This window comes from Antedon bifida, chromosome 3, assembly GCF_963402885.1.
Source record: "Antedon bifida chromosome 3, ecAntBifi1.1, whole genome shotgun sequence".
In the NCBI taxonomy this organism is placed as follows: Eukaryota; Metazoa; Echinodermata; class Crinoidea; order Comatulida; family Antedonidae; genus Antedon; species Antedon bifida.
In genome coordinates, this window is record NC_136228.1 from 31,286,575 (window position 1) to 31,310,348 (window position 23,774).

At 32.0% G+C, this 23,774-nt stretch overlaps 1 protein-coding gene and 2 long non-coding RNA genes across 4 annotated transcripts in view; 2 read left to right on the plus strand and 1 right to left on the minus strand.

The window, feature by feature from the left end:
• LOC144837435 (slit homolog 2 protein-like) overlaps nucleotides 1-23,774 on the plus strand; it is a 78,193-nt gene that overhangs the window by 769 nt on the left and 53,650 nt on the right. For both annotated transcript variants that reach the window (XM_078692534.1, XM_078692536.1), the window contains exons 2-4: nucleotides 1,369-1,440; nucleotides 1,729-1,800; nucleotides 11,082-11,153. In XM_078692534.1, the coding sequence (XP_078548660.1) occupies nucleotides 1,369-1,440; nucleotides 1,729-1,800; nucleotides 11,082-11,153 (216 nt within the window). The remainder of the gene's footprint in view (nucleotides 1-1,368; nucleotides 1,441-1,728; nucleotides 1,801-11,081; nucleotides 11,154-23,774) is intronic.
• On the minus strand, nucleotides 5,513-6,160 carry LOC144837452 (uncharacterized). The gene is made up of 2 exons (XR_013611495.1): nucleotides 5,777-6,160; nucleotides 5,513-5,593 (listed from the first exon to the last, which is right to left on the minus strand). It is a non-coding gene; the product is annotated as an uncharacterized LOC144837452 (long non-coding RNA).
• Nucleotides 9,540-10,207, plus strand: LOC144837451 (uncharacterized). The gene is made up of 2 exons (XR_013611494.1): nucleotides 9,540-9,943; nucleotides 10,127-10,207. It is a non-coding gene; the product is annotated as an uncharacterized LOC144837451 (long non-coding RNA).

Genomic DNA, 23,774 nt, shown 5'->3' on the forward strand with positions numbered 1-23,774 from the left:
CTATACAGAGTAATACAATAACATGCATAAACCATGCAATGCATGTCACTCCAATAAAACAAATTAACATGTGTGTTATAAAAAAACATATAACAGTTACATGCTTGAAGAATACGCAGCAACTTTGAGATAAACTACAAATTTGTTAAAGCCTTCGTTTGTCCATGGATAGGCTATATGATGTTCTAACCAGGGAGTTGTAAAATAAGCAACTCCCTGTTCTAACCAACATGACCAAGGCGTTTTAATTATGTAATAAGTTCTACTAGATGCTGTGACGTAGTGATTGAGGTATGAGACGTACCTGGGACCGTTTTAGTAGGCGCTAAATTCCTGAGTTTGATTAATGATATCTTAAGGAACAGATAAGATCAGAAAGTTTGTTTCGCTAAAAAAGTACTAAACTATTGCACTCCCCGGTAGAGAAACGATCTTTATTTGGAATTTAACATTGAAGAAACTATAGATCTATTTAGGCCTTTTAAAATTAGAAACAGGAACGGACTTGGTTACAATACGAAAAACGATCTTCATTTGGAATTCAAAATTGAAGAAACTTAGTCCTATACTTATTTGAAAATAATAATCTATATCAAATTAATTAGCGCAAATTAAATTATTTAATAAGATGATAGAATGTCGTTGAACTCATCCTAAATACGGATTTACTCTGGTTACTAAAACGAAACTGGTTAAAATACTAATTTAAAAAGGTTATAGCAACTTTTAGATTTTTACACTTAGATCTTGGAATCATGTTATCGCTAACCACTGTTTTGAGTATCTTCATCATTTTGTAATTTGTACGGGTTTACACGTAAAGTCATGGTGGAATTCGGTACATTTTTATTTCTTAAATGTATCCCAATTTCGTATGAATGATTAATTTGTCTACATTCGGTCGAAGAGCTAATACCAACATGTTTATATGTTTCTCATATCTTTACTATATTCAAGTGTTGAGGTATAGGAAGGCCTAAATGTATAAATATTGTCCTATCTGAGTCCTTTCTTAAATTCGTCCATAAAAATTCCTGTTGAAGTTATTAACACGCATGGTAAGTTATTTTTTATGTACAGTACAGTGTTTCTTGGTGTAATTTTCAATACATTCATTTTATGTAAGGTCATATAAAGGTGGGGAGACAATAAGTTGAAACAGTGAAGATTTATGTTTACCCCTAGTATTGTAACACTTTTAACTCGAGAATTTAGACGAATAATAAAAAACAGTGAGCATTAAACAAACGTTGTCATCTTGTTTCATGCAACAGGATTAACTAAACAGTGTATCTAATCTAATTCTCTAATTTTATGTGCACGATCTTAAATTTATTTAAGCACTATTGTGATCTATTTTTTCCACAGAGATCTATCGTGGAACAACATTACCAAAATACTCAGGGGCGATTTTGCAGACTTGAGGGACCTCCGATTCCTGTGAGTATTTTCCGACATAATAAATTATGATTTATATGGGCTATAATAATAAATATTATTCAACATATTGTTTATTGTTAACTGTCACCAGTTATGTGTCATGTAGGCCTACCTATAGATGTATAGGTCCGTCCTACACCAAACCAAAAAAGTCCCCATCAGAGTGACGTACTACATCCCATGGTACCATTAGTTGGTCGTCTCCATATTAGCACCCATAATTACCCTGTAGTACAGTTTTATCATATTCAGTTCTCAATTTGTTTCTTCTTTTTGTATTTCTAACAGACAAGTGATGCATAATCAACTTGCTAGTATTGAAAGAGGTGCGTTTTCTGACCTTGTCTCCGTCGAAAGAATGTAAGTATTTGATGGGTTATTGCTTCATTAAATAAGAATTAATTATAGGGAGTTAGGCCAAATATGTACTCATGTGTGACTGTGGAGTGATGGGGCTGTACCATGCTTACCCAGTCGGCATAAAATGTTGGGCCAAGTGGACTAAAAACGATCTCTCGTAAAGTAATTAATTTGTCGGCAAATATCAAAGGATCAGTTAGTTCGGTTTGCTTTGATGGGATATGGTTGTAAATTATCTTGTTTTTTGGTAATAAATAATAATGGAAAACTAATTATATACTTAGATTTTAGCATTATTTGTGTCAAATAAGCGTTTAGAATGATATATAAATAATTAGTTTTTCCTTTACTTTCTGTCACATCAATATTAAAGCAATTTATACTTGATGGTAAAAAACCCAACTACTCTATATTATATGCTTCAATAAATATTGCTATGGTAGGCCTACTCTTTTCTATTAATTTAGAATGAGCTAGAATGTATAGGATAGTTTATTAATATTAGTGTATTCATGTTATAGAAGAAATAGAAGTAAACTGATAAAAAAGTTCAGAATATCATATCAACCTCTCTCTTCAATCTGGTTTTTAAATTGTATAAATTTATTTTTTTCACTGTTTTTTAAAGTTGAACTACAAGTTATCTAGCTTTATCAATACTAGAAATTTGCATCATATAAGACTGATAGAGTACTTAAAAACAGACAGGAACTCGTCGAATGGAAAGTCTCAGCTCATAATGTGTATTATAATTCAGGTATCTGTTTCATATAAAAGAAAAATCAGGTGAAACATGAGTCATGAAAAAAGGGAGAGAAATGATAGTTATATTACATAATTTATATGTAAATTATGTACCGGGTATAGGTCTTTCAATTCAAAGTATTTACAGGCTATACTTTGTATAAATATCTCTTTTCAGTCTCTTTTTCAGGGTTCAATTAACCACAATAACTATTGTGTTGTAAACAGAGAGACACAAAACCTAGAATTTCTGCAAATTGATAGAAATTAGAATAGCATTTTAGAAAAAAGTTCATAACCGATGTCTCAAAATAAAATATCATTGTAGCTTAGCTAGAGCTCACTCCATGGTTGAGTGCAATCTGTGGGATTTGCTGTATGAGGCAATTAGGGGATTGAATTCCATCCAGAGATCAGGTACAATAATGCTGCTAATTAATTACAAGCCTGGAGTGATAGAACCCGTAGTTAAGGAGTCGGGACTCCCTCTAAGAAAGCAGAGGAAAAGTATGCATGATTGTCATGCATCCACGTTCATTAAGATATTCTGTGTAACTTTATCCTTGCAAAATATGTGAACATCTATTAAAATCTAGAGATACTGTATATATAAATTTCAATAAATACTGTTTGTATATCAATCAATCAACATTTATTAGTTTCTATCAATGGTAAAGCAATGAGACAATACAAAAATACCATTAATAGAGGATCTTGCAAGAAGAGATTTCTTGTCACGTAAGACCCATAAACGAAAAGAAAAAAATACATATAAAATAAAAAAGTCATGACAAAAAATCAGTTTTAATGTCTAGTTTGAGTAACATTATAACATAATAACCCTTCTTTGGAACACACTTGTTCAGTGAACACCCATATTAAGGGGACACTTTTCCATAAAATGAATGAAGAGAAATATGTTTTAACACTACAGCCAACCCCTATTCAAGGTACACCTATTAAGTGGAGAGTTTGGTTGGGTACCAAGAAGGTCCCTTTAATAAGTGTTCTACTTTATGCTCTTTTTAAAATGAAATTCAATTCAAACTTTATTATCCCAAACTGGGAAATTCATAAAACGATTGCTATTGTTTAATGTTTCATAATAATTGTTAAATTGGAAAATATTCATTAGGATCTTAAAAATGGATTGTTACAATTTATTTCCCATTGTTTGGTATTTCTAGTCATGATGAGTAATTTTGAACAGACTTACAATTTTTGGTTGAATATTAAAATTGTTTCATCTGATAAGCAATGATAAAAGAAAGATTAGAAATATGGAAAGAAAACATAAACAATCCGGTGTCTATCTATTATGAATGGGCTTTCTCGTCCGTTACTCAATTTAATAAAGTTTTTGACACGATAACTGATAACTTCACGCATGAACACTTGAAGAATTAACTGTTTAATCGATTGAAAATCATTTCTTACTGCGTGCCAACACTTGTTACAAATAGTGTTAATTTTTCATTAGAAAGATACTATTTGTTTTGATTTAATGTTGAACCTGTAAAGGATTCAATTTATGAATACCTTAAGAAGAGGACACAAAGCTGAATGTTAAACAACAGCTCTTGTGAAGGTCGAGGAGGAATATTAACGCTTTTCAAGAAGTTTACTGAGGCTTATAAACCACTATATTGAAAACAATTAATGTTTATACAGAACAGCTCGAAAAGACAACAAACACTTCTTCTTGTCTATAGTAGCAATACCGTGATAATTAACATGTGTGAAAATATTTATTAACAAAAAAATATTAACAGTATTTCAACCTGTACAATAGATTAAAGAAATATTGTCTGTTGTTACTATTCTATTGAAGAAATGATAATATTTAAATGATTTTATTTATCCAATTTGTTCCAACATGTTGCTCTCACTGTCAATCACAAATTCTAACCAAAAAATGACAACTAAAAAATATATAATATTAATACTGTATAATAATATTAATTTAATTTAGAAATGCTATACAGCAATGCTGGAAACTGTTCCTGTTTGTTAGCTTACACCTAAAATATGGCCTTAATATTTAGTAACATAATGATATTTAAAAATGGATTTACTTTATTAAAATTATCAAAATAACTGCAATGCTATTATAAAGTAATTTTAGCATTTTGTGTTTATTAACTGAAAAATACTAATGTACATTTATGCTTTGGGTTGTGTTTTTTACCCCAACGTAAAAGAGGCGATACTCTTTAAAGTTTGTGACAGTATCTTTATATTACCCCAGGCAGCAACCAATGCACTGTTATATAGCGTGTCACTTTTCTTTTCTGGGGAGTAAAAAAACAACTATAAACTTCACACCCCACCGCTTTAGCTTATTTTTTACTTGCCGAAATTCATACCAATTTGGACAAGTAATAAATTCCTTCCTACCAGGGTATTAATAATGATGGATATTTAAATTTGTATAGCTTCTAGCTATATTAAATTGATGTTTAAATTCTTGTTATTTTCCGGATCTGGATTATATTCATCGATTATCATCTTAAATTCAAGCAATTTAAAATTCCCAGAGAATATTGAGTGTTAAGTTGGAGAATGTTCAAAGAACCGACCGCTATATCAATAGTAGGGTAGGAAGGAGGGGTTACCGTGCACCCCCATGATGTATTTTTTTAATGTACATTTTTGTAATCCTTAATATATATAATTAACATTTTTTGATGTTCCCAAGACGAAATATTGTCCCATGGGGTTTTTTGGGGGCCATTTTGGTGGCCATCTTGGATTTATCAAAATCCCAAATATAGACGGTACTCGACAAAGAGTGATCATAGAAGTCTGATTTTGGTCTTAAATTGTTCAGAATATGCACATTTCTATGTACTATAATGAAAAGTTTTCGTTCAAAATGGCCGGAAATGCCACTTTTGACCTTTGACCTTGTTTTTACATAAGGGTCATATCTCGGTAACCCCTGGTCATAAAGATTTTATTTTTGTCATAAATTGTTCAGAATATCCATATTTATATTAGCTTTAATGAAACATATTTTTGAAATTTGGCGGGAAATATCACTTTTGACCTTTGACATTATTGCACGACGATTTTCACAATAATTTTGACTATTTTTGTATTTGTTCTATATCTTGACAACCAGTGGTCATAGAGGTTTGATTTTGGTCTTAATTTGTTCAGAATATGCACATTTCTATGTACTATAATGAAAAGTTTTCGTTCAAAATGGCCGGAAATGCCACTTTTTGACCTTTGACCTTGTTTTTACATAAGGGTCATATCTCGGTAACCACTGGTCATAAAGATTTTATTTTTGTCATAAATTGTTCAAAATATCCATATTTATATAAGCTTTAATGAAACATATTTTTGAAATTTGGCAGGAAATATCACTTTTGACCTTTGACATTATTGCATGACGATTTTCACAATAATTTAGACTGTTTTTGTATTCGCTCTATATCTTGACAACCAGTGGTCATATAGGTTTGATTTTGGTCTTATATTGTTCAGAATATGCACTTTTCTATGTACTATAATAAAACATTTTCATACAAAATGGCCAGAAATACAACTTTTGACCTTGTTTTCACCTGAGGGTCATATCTCGGTAACCCTTGGTCATAAAGATTCTATTTTTGTCTATTTTTTTTAAGAATATCCATATTTATATAAGCTTTAATGAAACATATTTTTGAAATTTGGCGGGAAATATCACTTTTGACCTTTGACATTATTACACGACGATTTTCACAATAATTTATACTATTTTTAGTTTCAACCAGTGGTCATAGAGGTTTGATTTTGGTCTTATATTGTTTAAAATATGCACTTTCCTATGTAAGCACTCTCCAGTAATTTTGTATCGGCTCTCGACTGCTATCATAGTGGCTTTAACTGCTTTGGTCAACCTGAGTCGTCAACCTTCTATTGTTGTGCACAGACAGCAGCGCAAGCTTAAGGAAATCAATCACGTTGAGTTCTGTGATGATATTCGTTCATCATCACTGTTACTCAATCCTTCTGACTGCCTAAACACCCTATAGTCCAACAATACAATTCTCTTCTTGGAAATCTTCTTGACAAACATGCGCCTGTGGTTGACCGTAAAATCACTTTACGTCCCCATGCCCCATGGTACAACGACCATCTTCGGAGTGAGAAACGTCTAAAGTGTATTGCATTGCAGAGAGAAAGTGGAAGAAGTCAAATAGCAGTACTGATAAACAGTCTTATCATCGTTCCTGTCGTGACTACTCATTACACCTTACTGAAGCAAAGAAACAGTATCACACTACTCGTTTTCAGAAATGCGATCAGTGTAACCTTTTTCATCTCGTCAACGAACTTACAGATCCAGGTGATGGTTTTGCCTTCATATGCTGAACCAGATGCCCTCACTGAAGAGTTTGCTGATTTTTTTATAAAATTCAGAAGGTCAACGACCATATCTTTGTCAGTTCAAGTGTCGATTTACCTCCGGAACCTGCAGTGCAATCACCAGCTACTTCAAGTCTGGAAAACTGGGATGTTTTAAAATCAGAGAACATATTGGAAATAATCATGGCATCTCGCACACGATCATGTGACCTTGATCCTCTTCCTACATCCTTGCTGAAAACCCACATAAATGAGCTCATAATGTGTATAACATCCATTATAAAAACCTCATTTTCAACAGGTAAATTGCAATCACACTTAAAGCACGCCACCATCACTCATATAATTAAAAAACCTAAGCTGGATCACAATATACTTTCTAACTACCGGCCGATCTTAAACATTTCCTTTCTTTCCAAGGTGCTTGAAAGAATTGCAAGCATACAGCTTCAGAATTACCTTGCAGAAAATAAACTTATCGGAAACTGCTGGAATAGTGCATACAGGGCCAACCACAGTACTGAAACAGCACTGGTCCGTTTGCACAATGATTTGATTAGGGCCATTGATACTGGTCACGAAGTTCTTTTAGTTCTATTGGAATTCTGCTTCTTTTGATACTGTCAACCATTCTCTTCTACTTCATCGTCTCAAATCAATGTATGATATCTCTGGCAAGGTCCTCACTTGGATTGAGTCGTATTTAGTTTCTCGCACATATGCCATTAATCCATTTCATCATCACTCAGTTTGTCATGCGGCGTTCCTCAAGGATCCGTTATTGGACCCCTTTTTTTTATCTTATACACCACTCCACTAGAATCATTAATAAATGCACATGGTCTAAACTGCATGCTCTATGCTGACGATACACAGCAGCTGTATTTGGATTTTTCACCCTGTAATCTTCATAATACAATGTCTAAAATCTCTGCATGTTTGAAAGACATACACACATGGTCATTCAATCATCTGCAACTTAACATACAGAAGACAGAGCTTATTCATATTACATCACGATTCCGAAAATCTCTGCCATTGCAACCATCTTCTGTATAGAACTTAAACCATCCCCAAAAGTTTGAAATCTTGGGGTTTACATGGATTCCCACTTGCGGATGGATGCTAACATGTCATTCTGCTATGGTTGGGATTAGGAAGATTGGTCAAATTCGTAGGTTTCTGGATAGGGAAACAACTACACGACTTATGCATGCCTTTATATCATCACGTCTGGACTACTGTAACAGTATTCATGTCGCACTGCCCAAGACTCTGCTTAGGTAAAGGAGCGCGTCAACTTCAAGATATAAATCTCTTCATGCCCTTGCACCGAGGTACATCGACAATGTTCTCACTCCACAATCATTATGTCGCAATCTTCGTTCCAATTCTCAGAATCGTCTTGTTCCTGCTAAAGTGAAGACCATCTCATATGGTCACCGTGCATTATCTTATGCAGCTCCTATGCTTTGGAATTCTCTTCCAAACTACATTAAAGATGCACAGTCAGTGGTTCTTTTTAAGAGGCTTCTTAAGACTTATTTGTTTAATAAAACATATTAATCCCCTTTTTCTCCTTTACCATGCCACCTAGATTGTTTTAGATCTAATTTAGTAGGGCAGGAGGAGCCTGAGTCCGGGATGACCGAGACACAACTGGTGCTGACCGGGGTTCAATTAGACCGATCTCTGGTTAGCGATGAAGGTGTACCCCCTTACTATATCAGAAAATGTGAGTTTTGAATAGTGACTTAAAAGTGCTCAATAATGATGTTTGTTTAATGTTCAAAGGTAGGTGGTTCCAGAACCTAGGTCCAGCAATACTGAAAGTCCGATCTCCCCAACTATGTTTGCGCCTCGGAATATCCAGTAGTACCTGATTACTAGATCTTAGTTCTCGCTTTCTCTCCTTGATTGTAAATAATTCTGAGAGGTATTGGGGAGCGCAACTATTTAGGCATCTGAACACCAGCAGCATGATCTTAAATTGAACGCAACTCCACTCCAAATATGATCGCCTCGGTCTTTTCATAATTAAGCTTGAGGAAGTTTAAGCCCATCCATGTCCTACTCTCAGCAGTGCAGGCTTCTAAACGTTTTACGGCGGTCAGAATCTCAGTCTGACGAGGCCTGACAGAAACATAAATTTGTATATCATGAAGTTGGCCAGGAATATGTCCTCTATACATTTGACCCTGGAGGGTTAAATGAAGGCACGTCCTCTTTTTTGGAAATTTCCTGATGTTTAAAAAAAGCATGTGGTCACCCTAGGTCCGTTTTACACTGGTATGAACCATGGGAATGGTGACAGGACAGTGTTCAATGGGTTTTAAATGAGTAATTTATGTACACCTTCATATACATAGTTTTATTTTGAAAACAGAAAAATTCTTACTATATAATTAGAATTTTGTGAAAATTGAGGTCCTCACTCCTGAGGATGATCAAAGCATATTGATCGAAACGTCAAGAAACTCAACAGTTCTTTTCAGAACTAATATACGTGGTGTACCGCAAACTTTATATTAAAATTGAGGTCAAGGATTAAATGTGACAATACTAAAATTTATGACCATTTCTTGAAATAAATATTTATTAGAGTGGATAGAAACATGTATGATTTTAACAATTTAAGATAAAAATAAATTCTTTATAACCAAGGGTTACCGAGATATGACCCTCAGGTGAAAACAAGGTCAAAGGTCAAAAGTTGTATTTCTGGCCATTTTGTATGAAAATGTTTTATTATAGTACATAGGAAAGTGCATATTCTGAACAATATAAGACCAAAATCAAACCTATATGACCACTGGTTGTCAAGATATAGAACGAATACAAAAACAGTCTAAATTATTGTGAAAATCGTCATGCAATAATGTCAAAGGTCAAAAGTGATATTTCCTGCCAAATTTCAAAAATATGTTTCATTAAAGCTTATATAAATATGGATATTTTGAACAATTTATGACAAAAATAAAATCTTTATGACCAGTGGTTACCGAGATATGACCCTTATGTAAAAACAAGGTCAAAGGTCAAAAAGTGGCATTTCCGGCCATTTTGAACGAAAACTTTTCATTATAGTACATAGAAATGTGCATATTCTGAACAAATTAAGACCAAAATCAAACCTATATGACCACTGGTTGTCAAGATATAGAACGAATACAAAAACAGTCTAAATTATTGTGAAAATCGTCATGCAATAATGTCAAAGGTCAAAAGTGATATTTCCCGCCAAATTTCAAAAATATGTTTCATTAAAGCTAATATAAATATGGATATTCTGAACAATTTATGACAAAAATAAAATCTTTATGACCAGGGGTTACCGAGATATGACCCTTATGTAAAAACAAGGTCAAAGGTCAAAAGTGGCATTTCCGGCCATTTTGAACGAAAACTTTTCATTATACTACATAGAAATGTGCATATTCTGAACAATTTAAGACCAAAATCTGACCTCTATGATCACTCTTTGTCGAGTACCGTCTATATTTAGGATTTTGATAAATCCAAGATGGCCACCAAAATGGCCCCCAAAAAACCCCATGGGACAATATTTCGTCTTGGGAACATCAAAAAATGTTAATTATATATATTAAGGATTACAAAAATGTACATTAAAAAAATACATCATGGGGGTGCACGGTAACCCCTCCTTCCTACTAGACTACAACTCTTTCAAACATTCAAACGTATTAATTTTTAAAGATAGGATAGGATAGAGGGCTGCCAATGGAAGTGGGATCTGTAATGGTCTAAAAATAGCAAGCCATTTTTAAAGAGACACTTCCAATTGCACCTCTAGGCCTAATACTGAAATAGATCATGTTAGAGATGAAAGAAAGAAAATCTGAAAAAACTACAATGATATACTTGATGATATACTATAAGAGATTAGTATTTACAGACATTTAATGAATAAATCAAAACATTTAATATTTCCATGTTTTCGTATCTGAAGACGTACAAGTTTCGGAAAACAATTAACATCATCCGCATGAATTCTTCTAGATAGGTAGCTATGTAAAATATAGAATAGTGTATAAACGTAGAGATAAACTCTTGTTATTTCTATGTATGTTCTATAATACAATTAATTATATTAAAAGAGTTATGTGTTTAATATTTTTATTTCAATTGTTTTTTTTTTAATTTCTCTTTCTCAGGCGGTTGAACAACAACAAATTGCAAAGTTTACCAGAACTATTGTTTACGCAAACGGAACATTTGCACAGACTGTAAGTACTAATAATTCAATTATTTGAAAAATTGTTTATCGGATTTATCACGAATAAGAATGAATTTTTATTTTCCCAGAGACATTGAAACTGAAATTGTTTCAAATTGACGTAACAAGTTTTGAATTTTATCCCATTTTATGCTTCTTTTGGGATTTCTGTGAATTCTTGCTTGATGTTGCTGTTATATATATGAAATACTTATTAAGTTGAAAGATTATAAATCAGATATTTTGTTCACAAACAAGTCTGTGTTTCTGTAAGATAAAGTTAACAATCAGATTGCATGCATTATTATTTGTGAAATCGACATAAACTCCTTCAAATTTCCAACAATTCTCATATTGACCTTTTTCTACAATGAGAAAACCAAATATATCCTTTTTGTACATTTCAGTATACAAACACATAGGCCTGTATGGATTACGTATGTAATGTAGGGAGTAAACATTTTAAAAACTCATGTATTTTGTTTCCAAAAGTCCTCCTTTTTAGATTTATTTCATGCTGTTTTTATCATTTTATGTTGAAGGAAGCCAGTAGATGATTAAAGCAGAATTGAATGTGTTAATGTTTCCTCCAATTTCAAAGAACTTCCAGATTTGGGGAAATTTCAAAGTTCCGATAGGAAGCTTGAATTGTGCTTATTAAAGTGGCACTGCATTATTAAACTTAGCCAAATTTATTCTGTGTACTCAACAATCAGCCCTCCACAGAATAAGAAATAAATTAATATCATAACCCTTTAAATATGTAATGATGTTTATTATAACAGAAAGTTAGGCACTTTAAGCGTTTACGCTAATTGTGTAATAAATTCTGGATTTAGAAAGTTTGTTTTTAATCAACTCTGTGTGCAATGAATGTCAAATAAACATATCTTACATTTTGTATTTAAATTTACTCAATGATGTTGCACTTTGTATAAGTTCCTTGGTTTATGGTTTCAAACTGCTATTACAAGAAGGTTCTATCAAACTTTATGTGACAAAAAATGTGATGTGCCCATATATAGGCATGATGATGTCATATCACTATCATATTTAAGCATATCACTATATTATATTTGGGCACATCACACTTTTTTCGTCAACCTAGTTTTTGAGAGTGTAGACAGAGCATTACAATCAACCAAGCAATTATACAGATTGATACTTTTTGTATCTAGGCCTACATTTAGTTTCTTTATTTTTACCATACCATCCATGATTCATGTATAGAATTCCAGAGTGGTCTTTATAGCAATGCATTTGTTTTTGTTGAATGTTTACTGTCCTGTCCACTAAACAATATAATTCACCAGTATCAAAAGAAGGCTCTTAATGTTCAACCCCAGAATAAAGGCAGAGAGATTTCTGTATTGAACCAATGCAATCTATCCGGCTGCAATACTATAGGTTTCCCAGCTGTGTGTAAAGGGTGTTATGGATAATAGGTACTGAAGGTGTGAAGCAATTGTTTACTGCTAAATACTTTATAATAAAACTCTGCTGTCAATCTAATGTAACAAGTGGAAAAGTACCTACTTGAATCGGACACTGTATTCTGTCAATAAGAACATGTTATGCTGCTATTTTCAATTAGTAATACAGTAGTATAGTGTGGAAATATGAAAGCAACGAGATAGATATATCAATAACCCTATAGTATAGCAGGTAAATTTTCTTAGAAAATTGTGTTGTATAACAAAAACAAATTATTATATCTATAAACCTATTTTGGCTACATTTTTAAGAATCCACAAATTTCAAACATCATCATCATCTTCCTTTATTGTGCATAAACTTAATTTGAATATAGTCGCACATGGGTTACTGTACAGTACTCACATTTATGTTTTTTTCTTAAATTTTGTATTTCACACGTTTCATTTCTTTTTTTTTAACCTATTTAAAAAAAATTTAGTTGATGATTTTAGAATAAGTTTATTAGAAAAGCAATCCACAGTACATATAATGAAGACATAATAGAAACCTAGTATAATCATAAGTCATACTTTTGATATATAAATGACAGGTTTGAATGATTCTAATTATCACTTATTCTCCCCTTTTCAATCGTTCAGTCTTGATTTCATTTACTGAATTATTTGAAAGCTTTAATGAAGTACTGAAAAGAAAGTGTCAAATAGTATAATGATTAATAACCTAAATTATTATTATAAGCGATAACCTAATAGAATTAACTACCGTACAATTGTGACACATTGAATAAGCATTTACTTAAACCTGCAGCAATTTTAAAACTCTTTGCTTAATAAAAATCACTGTAAACCATTCCGTTTCCTTTAGTATTCCTGAAGGGGCTAGGATTTATTTAAAAAGATCGAAGATAAAATCAGTTAAGAAAAGAAGTTTCCACGTTGAAAATGAAAGTGTGTGTTTGTATAATCAGTGAGGAATGATCGAGGAGTGCCCATTGTAAAATTGTCTGTGTTTTGATGTGTTTTATGTCAGGCCTTCGGGGACTGTACACGGCCCAAAACTAGGCTTAGGTCTTAGATATTGTGCTATTATTGAATTTCCTGCCAGGTCGGCCCCTATAAATTGGAGTTAGTAAAAATAGTGGTATCATGCGGATCGTCTGTTAGATTTATTCATTGATAGAAATCTTACCTGATTGTCTAGAATATGATAAGGTGTTTCATTACCTTTTCACAGTGGATCATCTTTTATTCTTTCAATATTAACTGCCAAATATATCATTATAAACATATTTGTTTAGACAACTGGCTGGTTTCTTTAAAAGATACAATTTCAATTTCATTCCAAGTTATATTTTTAGCCTTGTTGCATTTTGATTTAAAAAGAGATTTTTCATAATTTAATATATAGGTGGATTTTCAATTTGAAAAAGAAAATGAAATAGATTAAAATAAGTATACCTTATTTACAGAAGAAAATTGACACCGTATACAATAGTGAATGTTTATGAGTTGAATGGTGAGGATATTTCATGACTTGAAATATTGATTGTTCTATTTAACGAGGCGGAGAAAGTTTGTGAACTATTGCATGAAAGAATATTCTCAATTTATTTTTATTTTAATAATTTCCATTTACTAGAACTAATATGTAATGGCTTCCGATACACAATTAACCAATCAAATTATAATGTTTGAGCTACTTAACTTTCTATGAAATATTTGTTTGTTATCAAACTCTGTTACAGATTGAGATGGCTCTAATTGGGCTGGCCTCCCATCCATATGTAAACCGTCAAGGTGTAAAGTAGCTAGCCTCACAGTTGGAATTTTGACACCAATTCTTGCGGTTTTTCTGTCTTGATTTTTAACATTGATTGCATGACCATGTTGTTTTTATTTTCATGCACGTTTTTGAAAAATGATTGTATTCATCTGAACTGCATTGTTACAAAATCAAATTAAGTAACAATATGTTAAATAGTTTTGACAGATTGAATTAGGTTGTAATTGTTGAAGTATTTGACAAAAACAGGAAAACCGAGAAGTTTGAAATGGTTTGCTGGAAGAAGAACTACAGAAAAACATCTTGTTTGATTGAATTCAACATGAATTGTTTAATCTATCTCGTCTGTTGTACCTCCATGCAATCTTTTCAGATACTTTCTCATTTGTTTGTTGGTTTATCTTTTATGGAAATGAAAATTGCCCCTAATCACCCCACCCCTCCCCCTATCTTTCGTTTATTATGACATTTGTTTTGAGGAATGTGCTAGTACAACCAAAATGTAGTTCACCCTATGGAACCTAAACCATTGTCGATGAAAATCAGGCCTACTTGTGGGATAAACCTAAACAAGTATAGCACATACCAGTATACCAGTAAAGTACATTTCCATTTGCACTATAATATAATATTTACAAATATTTTTTGATACTATCCCATGTTATAGCTTCCCATTATCTTTATTGACTTTCATTTTGCCTTTAAGTACCATCAATATTTTTATACATTGTTTTAAAGGAGATTAAATGTACAGTTTGTGTGTATTTACGAGTAGTTTCCATATTTTTAACGTAATTAATTTGTTCATTTTAGCTTTCATAATCATTGATATGCATCACAGCTTTCAGTTGACAGAATTTAAACCATTTGGGCACTTTTAGATCATGTCACAATCGTACTGTGAGTTACTTGTTCAATTTGGTCCCTGGACCTTGTTTTTCATGTCATGCTTGGATTTCTAGATCATTGTACTTTATCAGAAAGTAAAGTAAAATAAAAAGTTGAAACTAGTATTCTAAACTCTGTTTTACATTTTAGTATTATACTATTCGTATAAAAAAATAAAAGATAGGAAAAAAATAAAATAGGATAAATTATTGTTGATTTAGTACAGTACATTAAAGACTATTCAGTTACCTACATGTTTTATGGAACAGTACAGTAAGAATTTACATTGGTAATTAATCAAATTGTTAGCCAATCTCTGCATAAAGTAATTTGCCTCTAAAGTTGAGGCTATGGTTGAATAAATATACCAACAATATAATTATACCCTGTATTCTTACTAGTAATATATTGTGGTTAAATTTAAACCCACATTTCAAATTTCTGGTTGTAAAGAAATTGACAAAAGTTGTGGAATGAACTTGCACCATCACAAATGACCTATAGACTTCCTGCTAGGATTAACTTCTATACGTAATATGATAAATTAAACCTATTATACTGCTTTATTTAGCTAATCTGCCTTGCATGTTCACAATACCGTCACACGTCGGATCTCGCAAGAATTTCCTCAACATGTTTATAAAAGAACACCGACAAGCATCAGTAACTTTTCTCGTAGGAGCGCAATAGTTCAGAACATTCTATAGGCCCTATTATTATTATTATTATCATGACGATCATTAGAAAAACTGCCGTTCCAGTCTACTTGTTCAAACAAATGACTTTCAAGATTATTGGATCTTCTTCCAATTTTTCGTTGTCAGTTTTATTGAATATTGTGGTTTGTATTTTGATGGTTTCTGTCATACCTCAGCAAGTCCGAATACAGTTTGTTATAGTTACGATACCCCAATTACCAGAATCCTATACAGTAGCTGATGATTAGAATTTTCAATTTCAATCAAAGGAATATGGACTTAAAACAATGCTTCGTTGACTTGTTAATATCTCCTACCTATCTCTATCTCTTCTACAAGCCACTCTATCAGAATGTATTACCGGTAAATCCTGCTAGATGTAAACGATATTGATAATATCGGTCCTAATGAAATAAATTATGATTGCTTATTAATTGTCATGTCAATTATATCAAAAACTTTGTCGCAAATAAAATGTACAATGCTTTTATTATTCAACATGTAAAATGTGTCAATTTATGTAATGTGAGCTGTAGTTATGACAGAGGTTTTCATCCTTTGAATTTTGTCATAACAAACTTTTTCAATTGAAAATGACAGACAAAATGAAGCCCAGTTCTAAAATAAAAGTGACTGCGCCATTGAAATACAAAACACTCTTTGCTATAACTGGTCGCAGGCTTAGCGCTGTAAATGGCATAAAAAAATAGAATTATTTCAAAGCTTATTCAAGTGAGAGGAATCAACAATTAACATTGTCATATGAAAGGGTTGCATTCCTGCCATACACTTATGAAAACATATCAGGAACCAAATTGTTTAACTTTGTAGGATTAAACTATTTAAGTACTCCTTCATTGAAATTTAAGAAATTGTTGTTATTCTTAGCATTGTGTTGAAATTATAGTTTAAAATAACACTAAAATGTTTATTAGAAAACTATTAGATATTTAATACATATACTTACAAATTGTTAAATTATAACTTTTTGAATATAGATCTACAAAACACACTTTGTTAAAACTTTTTTTTCATTAACTGAAGAGAAGTAGTGAACATAAGTATTTTTTTTTACTCTGAAATAAATTTGATTCATATGAAAAGAAAAACTTTTAGACTTCTTCCAGATTAATTGATTTATATTGATTATTGATTCTATCTCATTTAACAAATAAAGACATTGGTAAATTGATAATGCAAATATTGATTTTCTTATTTGTTTGTTTGCATAATTGCCTGTATATCCTCTGCTCTTTTATTTTGCTATCAATGTCCAAGGATTATTCATTTGTATTGCTAGCTAGTGTAGACACAGTGCTTTGTGATAATTAGGGTCTGTTAAGTATTAAAGGAATAGATAGAACAGGATCTACTGACTACCTTCCATGTTTAAATATTTCATATTTTGTTGTCTGTTTTTGGAATTTGACAAAGTAGTTGTAAAGAATATCACAAAATAATTATGGGGTTTCCCGACACTGATTACTCCATTTTTCTGCTTTCGTTGTTTACGATACTATCACCTAATTTAAATTTATTAAGCACTGTAAGTTTAAGAGGTATTTAAAGAGAGTTCAGAACACTATACAGTTATATACACACCTGTGAACAGTTAATTGTTAGGGCACTTTAATCAGAGTAAATCTGCCCTACAGGGCTATTAATACCTTACCTTTTGTTATACATTGTATCCATTTTGAGGCAAGCAACAGTGTCCACCTGGTTAGTGTTGAGTGATGTTCTGCATTTGATGATGATTAGTAAATAATTATGTTCAAATTTCATGGGATAAAAGAGGCTCAACACATTTGTTTACATTTGCAAATTAATTGTTTACTTCTAATATAATGTTTATTTGTTATAGCCGCATAATAATAAGATATTTCAATCTACAAAATAAGAAAAATGAAGATTCCCAAAAAGCAAAATATTATCACGTTTAAAATTTTAAAAAAATACAGTAACATACATTTTTTTTCATTTTAATTTATAGTAACATAATTTATGTATGAAAAAAAAATACTTCTGTAATTTTAGTTGATCACTTGTCCATGAGGTTTTAGAAGTTATCTCATCTTGTAATGGACCCAAGCATCAATGTGGGTGGCTCTTGCTCATGCCAAACATCTGGACCACAGAGACAATTATTCTTGGAAAGAAAGGGGTTAGGTCTGGCTCTGGGCCATGGATTCTAGACCTACTGTACCAAAAATTGAGTTCATAAAGAAAAATGCTAATTTTAGGGCAAAACAACTGAATAGTAACATTCACAAATTGATGTCCTGCACAGCTCTGTCTACAGTATCAAACTAGTTTGACAAAAAAGGTGTGATGTACCCAAATATGGTAGTTATATTCCCAAATATGGTAGTGATATGACATCATCATGTCCATATATGGGCACATCACATTTTGTTCTCACATAAAGTTTGATAGTTTAGACAGAGCTTTAGAAATTAGACATCTTTGCAAGAAGAATTCTGAAGACTAGAAAGAATTGCTGTATGAAATTACAGCCAGGATGCCAGAAGTAACTATCCCCAGCCGTTTGGGTAAATTTCTTTTCTAAGATAAATTAGACGAAATAATTAAGCAAGTATTTTAACAGACAGCTGTCCACCCTAAAAGCCCATCTCATTTAAAATTAAACAAACACGTCAATTAACATAAGCTTGAACCTGTACTCTAAACTCAAAGCAGGTTTATTCTTAAACCTATAGATGCTAAATCATCATTCTACCCAGCACCAAGCACGGTATTCCGACTTTTTCACCGATATAATGTGAACTCGACAAACATTGGTGCGGTAATCAGTACACGATAATTGTTGAAATCACTAGGGGATTCAAATCAATGTATGTACGTGTGAAAAAACAACTAAAAGGAAATGAGAGTGTAGCGCAATTAGAGAAAAAACCGTCAATTTAACGTCATTATTCCGCCCGTCATTGTCATTTTTCAAAATGTCATGAATTGCCAATTTTTTTTTCTCCTAAAGCATACAACAGGTGTATGTTATGTTAAGATTTTTTTAGAAAAAATTGTATAGTTAAGATTACAATGTTTTTGTCCTGAATAAAAAATCATATATATTTTGTCAATTAAAATTAAAAATTAAAGAAATAATAATTGTATGCAGGGCTGTAGTTTCTAAAGTGTTTTACCAAAGTCTGTTTATTAATATATTTTTTAATTTGAGGTGATATATAATTTTGAACCAAATTTTATTTCATTTTTTCATTCAAATATTTAACATCTTTATAATAATTTATACAGATTTGCATAGTAATTTAGTAAATATATAAAGTTATTCTTGAAATAACTATGGTATTTTACTTCGTCAATGGTGCTAGTTGAGTAAATCGGTCTATAAAAAAAGCCATTGATTAAGGATGACACTTTCCCAAATATTTTTCTAAATCAACAAGTCAGCAGGGAAGTACGTCTCGGGTAATAAAACCACAATTAGGGCCTGAGGGGTAAAAGATCGATCATGATGATTAGTGATTTTGATTACGTTATAGATGATGATAACTCCTCATAATTCAACTCAGACTCTCAGGCTGGCTGGGCCAGACAGTGGTGGTGATATGTGTAGATCTAAACATACTAAAATGTACAGTATGTGGATCAGAGGCTGCGTATTTGTTTGCGGTTTTCGGTCACTTCGAGTTTGACCTCAAATATTGCCACCTGGTCCATGGGCATCTGTGAACCCTTAGGCAAAAAATTAAAATATTTCGGCCAGACAAATGAATTTAAAATATCTCAATCGCATTCTTTATATATAATTTAGAAATATCAATTGAATCAATTGTCAATTATGAGTACTAATTGTTTAAAGTTTTTAAACTGTAAATTTTACTACAGGTAAATATTGTTTACGTGTAGGTATACTGTAGTACTATCCCATACACCTTTTTGCAGACTTGAAAATATGCTATTAAAATGTAACTTTTCTAAAGAGTTGACATTGTTGTGTAAACAGTTGGCACAACATTCATAATTGTTTTATTTTTATACGGGATGGCTTGTACCTATGGAACCAATAAGTAAAAGAGAAAGTAATAACTGAAGGTGTTAGTGCGTACATGTAAACATGTTTAGCACGATTTTAATATGTTCAAGTTTTAATGATTAATGCAAATAAATGTAACGCATTTATATTAAAAAATAATCATAGAACATTAACCCTGTATATAAATGATTTTGAATTATTAATAAGTATAGAGAAAATTGAAAATATTTGTGTATTATTTGTTTATTGTTATTTTATTGCGATAATATGATGGAATACAGAAGCCAATGTAAAACCCAGTAGCCGGAAGATGTATGTGGTCTCTTGATCATAGCCCTCTAGTGGGAAAACAAAATAACCAATACCATGTTATACCTCTTCATAGTTATTGAATAAAATGAGCCAAAGTGAAACCTGTAAGATAGCTACATAATGAAATACGTACGTACATTCTATACAAAATTTCATTGCGCGTAATTTGGGTACCCGCGGGTGTTCGATTGTGAAACCTTTGCGAATCGATCCAGGAAAGGGGACAAAAATATTCATTATGTAGGTTACATTGATAACTGTCGTTTTCCTGTCTTAGCAATCTGTTCACTGAAGACAACATGCACACCTTTTTTCCTTTCCAAGTTTGGAAATGCAAAGGTGTTTCTGAGGGTTACACCCATCACCTGTTAAATGTAAGGAAATACCAAGAATTAAACGTAGAGTAACATGTTCCCGAGAAAGCATGAATAATTAACCATTAAAGTTATGCCTTTTCCATGTTTTAAATATATCAATGACGGGAGATCATAAAGCAAGTGAGGTGATTTACACCTGTTGAATGCGAAGAATTAACTTGGAATAACATGTTCTGATTTCTAAAGAAAAAACAACACTTGGAATTTTTACTCATAGAATAATTAACCAAAGTCAAACAAGACGGTAATGTTGAGTAAACATTAATAGAATGTATAACCACAATTCATGCATTTCAGTATTTATCTTTGAATTAATCTGTTTTTGCTATGTGCCAGCATGAACCTGCTTTTCACCCTTTTACTACTGCCCTTGGCAAAGGAAGACCTTAGATCTAGCCTGACAATCGTGTGGGAAAATGCCCAACTAGATAATTATAGACCTATATCTGAATGCTATTGCATGTGAGTCACATTGTCCAAGCTTACCGTCCAAGAAATGTATGAATTCAACCTGTTAAAGTTCTGTCTACACTATCAAAAAAGTGTGATGTGCCCAAATTCGGTAGTGATGCACCCAAATATGGTAGTGATATGACATCATCATTTCCATATATGGGCACATCACATTTTTTTGTCACATAAAGTTTGATAGTTTAGACAGAGCTTAAGATTGATTATTTTGTTTATTTAAATGGTATAGTTTTATAATATGAAATTGCTTATAAAGTTTAATATTTGATACTGTCTTTATTATTGATACTTACTAATTAATAATTAAGTACCGGTATGTATTAACTTGGGGTGTGTTGTACACCCCAAGTTTGTTTAGTTACAATTAAAATGTAAATCTAGCCAATATTTATTTATCAAAACTGTCATTCTTTCGATCTGTGTTTAGTTTATTTTATTTCTCAAGAGCTAATTTCCTTAAAATAAATAAAAACATTAATTCAATGTTTTTAGCCTAAAGTTGTAGGTTTGAGCATGGCAGAGAACGTGGCCTCAACGTACTAGCTTAGAGACCTAGCCTCAATATGCATACTAGCTCTGTCTTTTTTCCTTAGGGTAAGAGATAAACATTTTTCATTAGTTATTTTGTTATTCCTGAAAGGCAAATTTTGTTTTTAACCTCGGCGATGAAAAAATCGTGTGAAATTAAGCACCAATTGAAGGGCGGTTTGTTAGTTCATGGTCTTTATTGAAATACGGACACTTTAAAATTATTTAATTTGATATTAGGAACTGATAGTCAACAGAGCAAAGTCTGTTTGGTAAATTGAATACAAGTTTGTCAAAATATAAAACTATATTTTATTTGAAATATAACAGCAAGGTTACTTTATTTACACACATAAATAAAATACAAAGTTCCCTATATGTCCTATGTGAGAGGATTAAGAAGTCTTACCCTAGCCATGATAAAACAATTCTATTCTAGATTGTACTAAATAATTTAGGATTTTAGCTGGAACACTTGGTCTCTATATTCATGGAATTTTAATTTCCATTTAATCTGATTTGCAAATAAATTTGAGTATTTATAAGAAAATACTGTATTTTTATGCATTCTTGTTTCATAACATAGTTTTCTACTGTGATGATTTTATCAAGTTGACATTTTGAAATGTTTTTACACAAAAAAACCTGAATATTTAATTATTTTTTCTGTCGCATTAATAATTAGTTTGTCTCCTAATATCTCTATAATTCAAACTATCATACACGATCACCGGACTTTCAGTTGTCATCACTCTGACCCAACTTCAGCACTCAAGGAACTATCGCTCCAAATTATTTCCCCTGATAATATTCCAAGATGTTAGTTTTTATAGATAATTAAATTATGGAAGTACAGTTTTAAGTGACTGAATTATCTAGTAAGATTGTCACTGTAGATAACCTGAAATCAACAGTGCTGTGACAATTTCTGGCCCGCATTTATTGACAAGAAGGTGTCTAAATTTCACCCTATGACATACGTGGTGAATTTTCACAGGAAGATTAAGAATCGGTATCTGTGGTAGCAGTGGGCTTTCTTGGTACACTTTTGACCTCTCTCACACGCTATTATAATGATTATCAGAAGTATCGGTATCATTTTTAGTTAATTTAATCATCTTAAGGTCACTGAAATAATTAGGTGTAATTTGATTGATAATTAATTGGTGAAAATGCAAGCTTATTGACTTGTAAAATAGAAATCAAGGGTGGTCCAAAAGTGTTAATAGCCGCAAAATAAAATATTAGTTTTTAGACTTTATGATGTCTCTCTCCAAACTGCTATTGGGTCAGAATATAGGACTGGTTTGATTTCAAGTTTTAGCTGCAGTACAAATACATTACAGTATAAAGCTCATCTCACTAATGGTTATTTTTCCTGACACTATACTATCAACTCTTTAAAACCAAGTATTGAATATTTAACGGATATTTACATTGGAAAATAACCCAAGACCTTGGAAAAACAAATACAGCAGCCACAATGTGAAAACTGTGCTACAATTCTATACATACCTAGTTCTGTTGTTAGCAAAAGCGCTGGAGAGCATTTGAATAATTTAAAATATGTTGATTAATTAGATTATCTAATTACAGATGTAGAATTTAATTGGGATCAGCAAGTCTTAAAATAGACCATCAATTGGGATTGGTTCCAATAACAAGTTAAACACTGACTACATGGTGTTTGAGAAGCCCCATAGATTTTTGTTATTGCCAAAGTCGAGGTCAATTGGTCACTCCTGTGCCCATTAGATTGCTCCAAGTGTATCTAGTTGGTCAGCTCTGGTAATTTGTAAAAACAGATTTTGTCATGTCTGATATGATGAGGTTATGTCAATTTCGGGTACCTCTGTGTAGGTACTGATGTAGTAAAGCAGCTGGTATAGTGACGCATCATTCTCCTGATGGACATTGAAATTCCAATATTTGAATTACTTCATGAGACATTTCATTTGAAATGTTAACAGATTTCACCTTTATTTGTGTCATAACATTCCTGTATTTTGATTGTTCAAAACATGTGAACCATTGTCAAGTGTTGTAGATGTCAACTGCATACAGTACAACAAGTCAGTAATAAACTTATGTTTTTGTGGGATTTGAACGAATCACGTTTA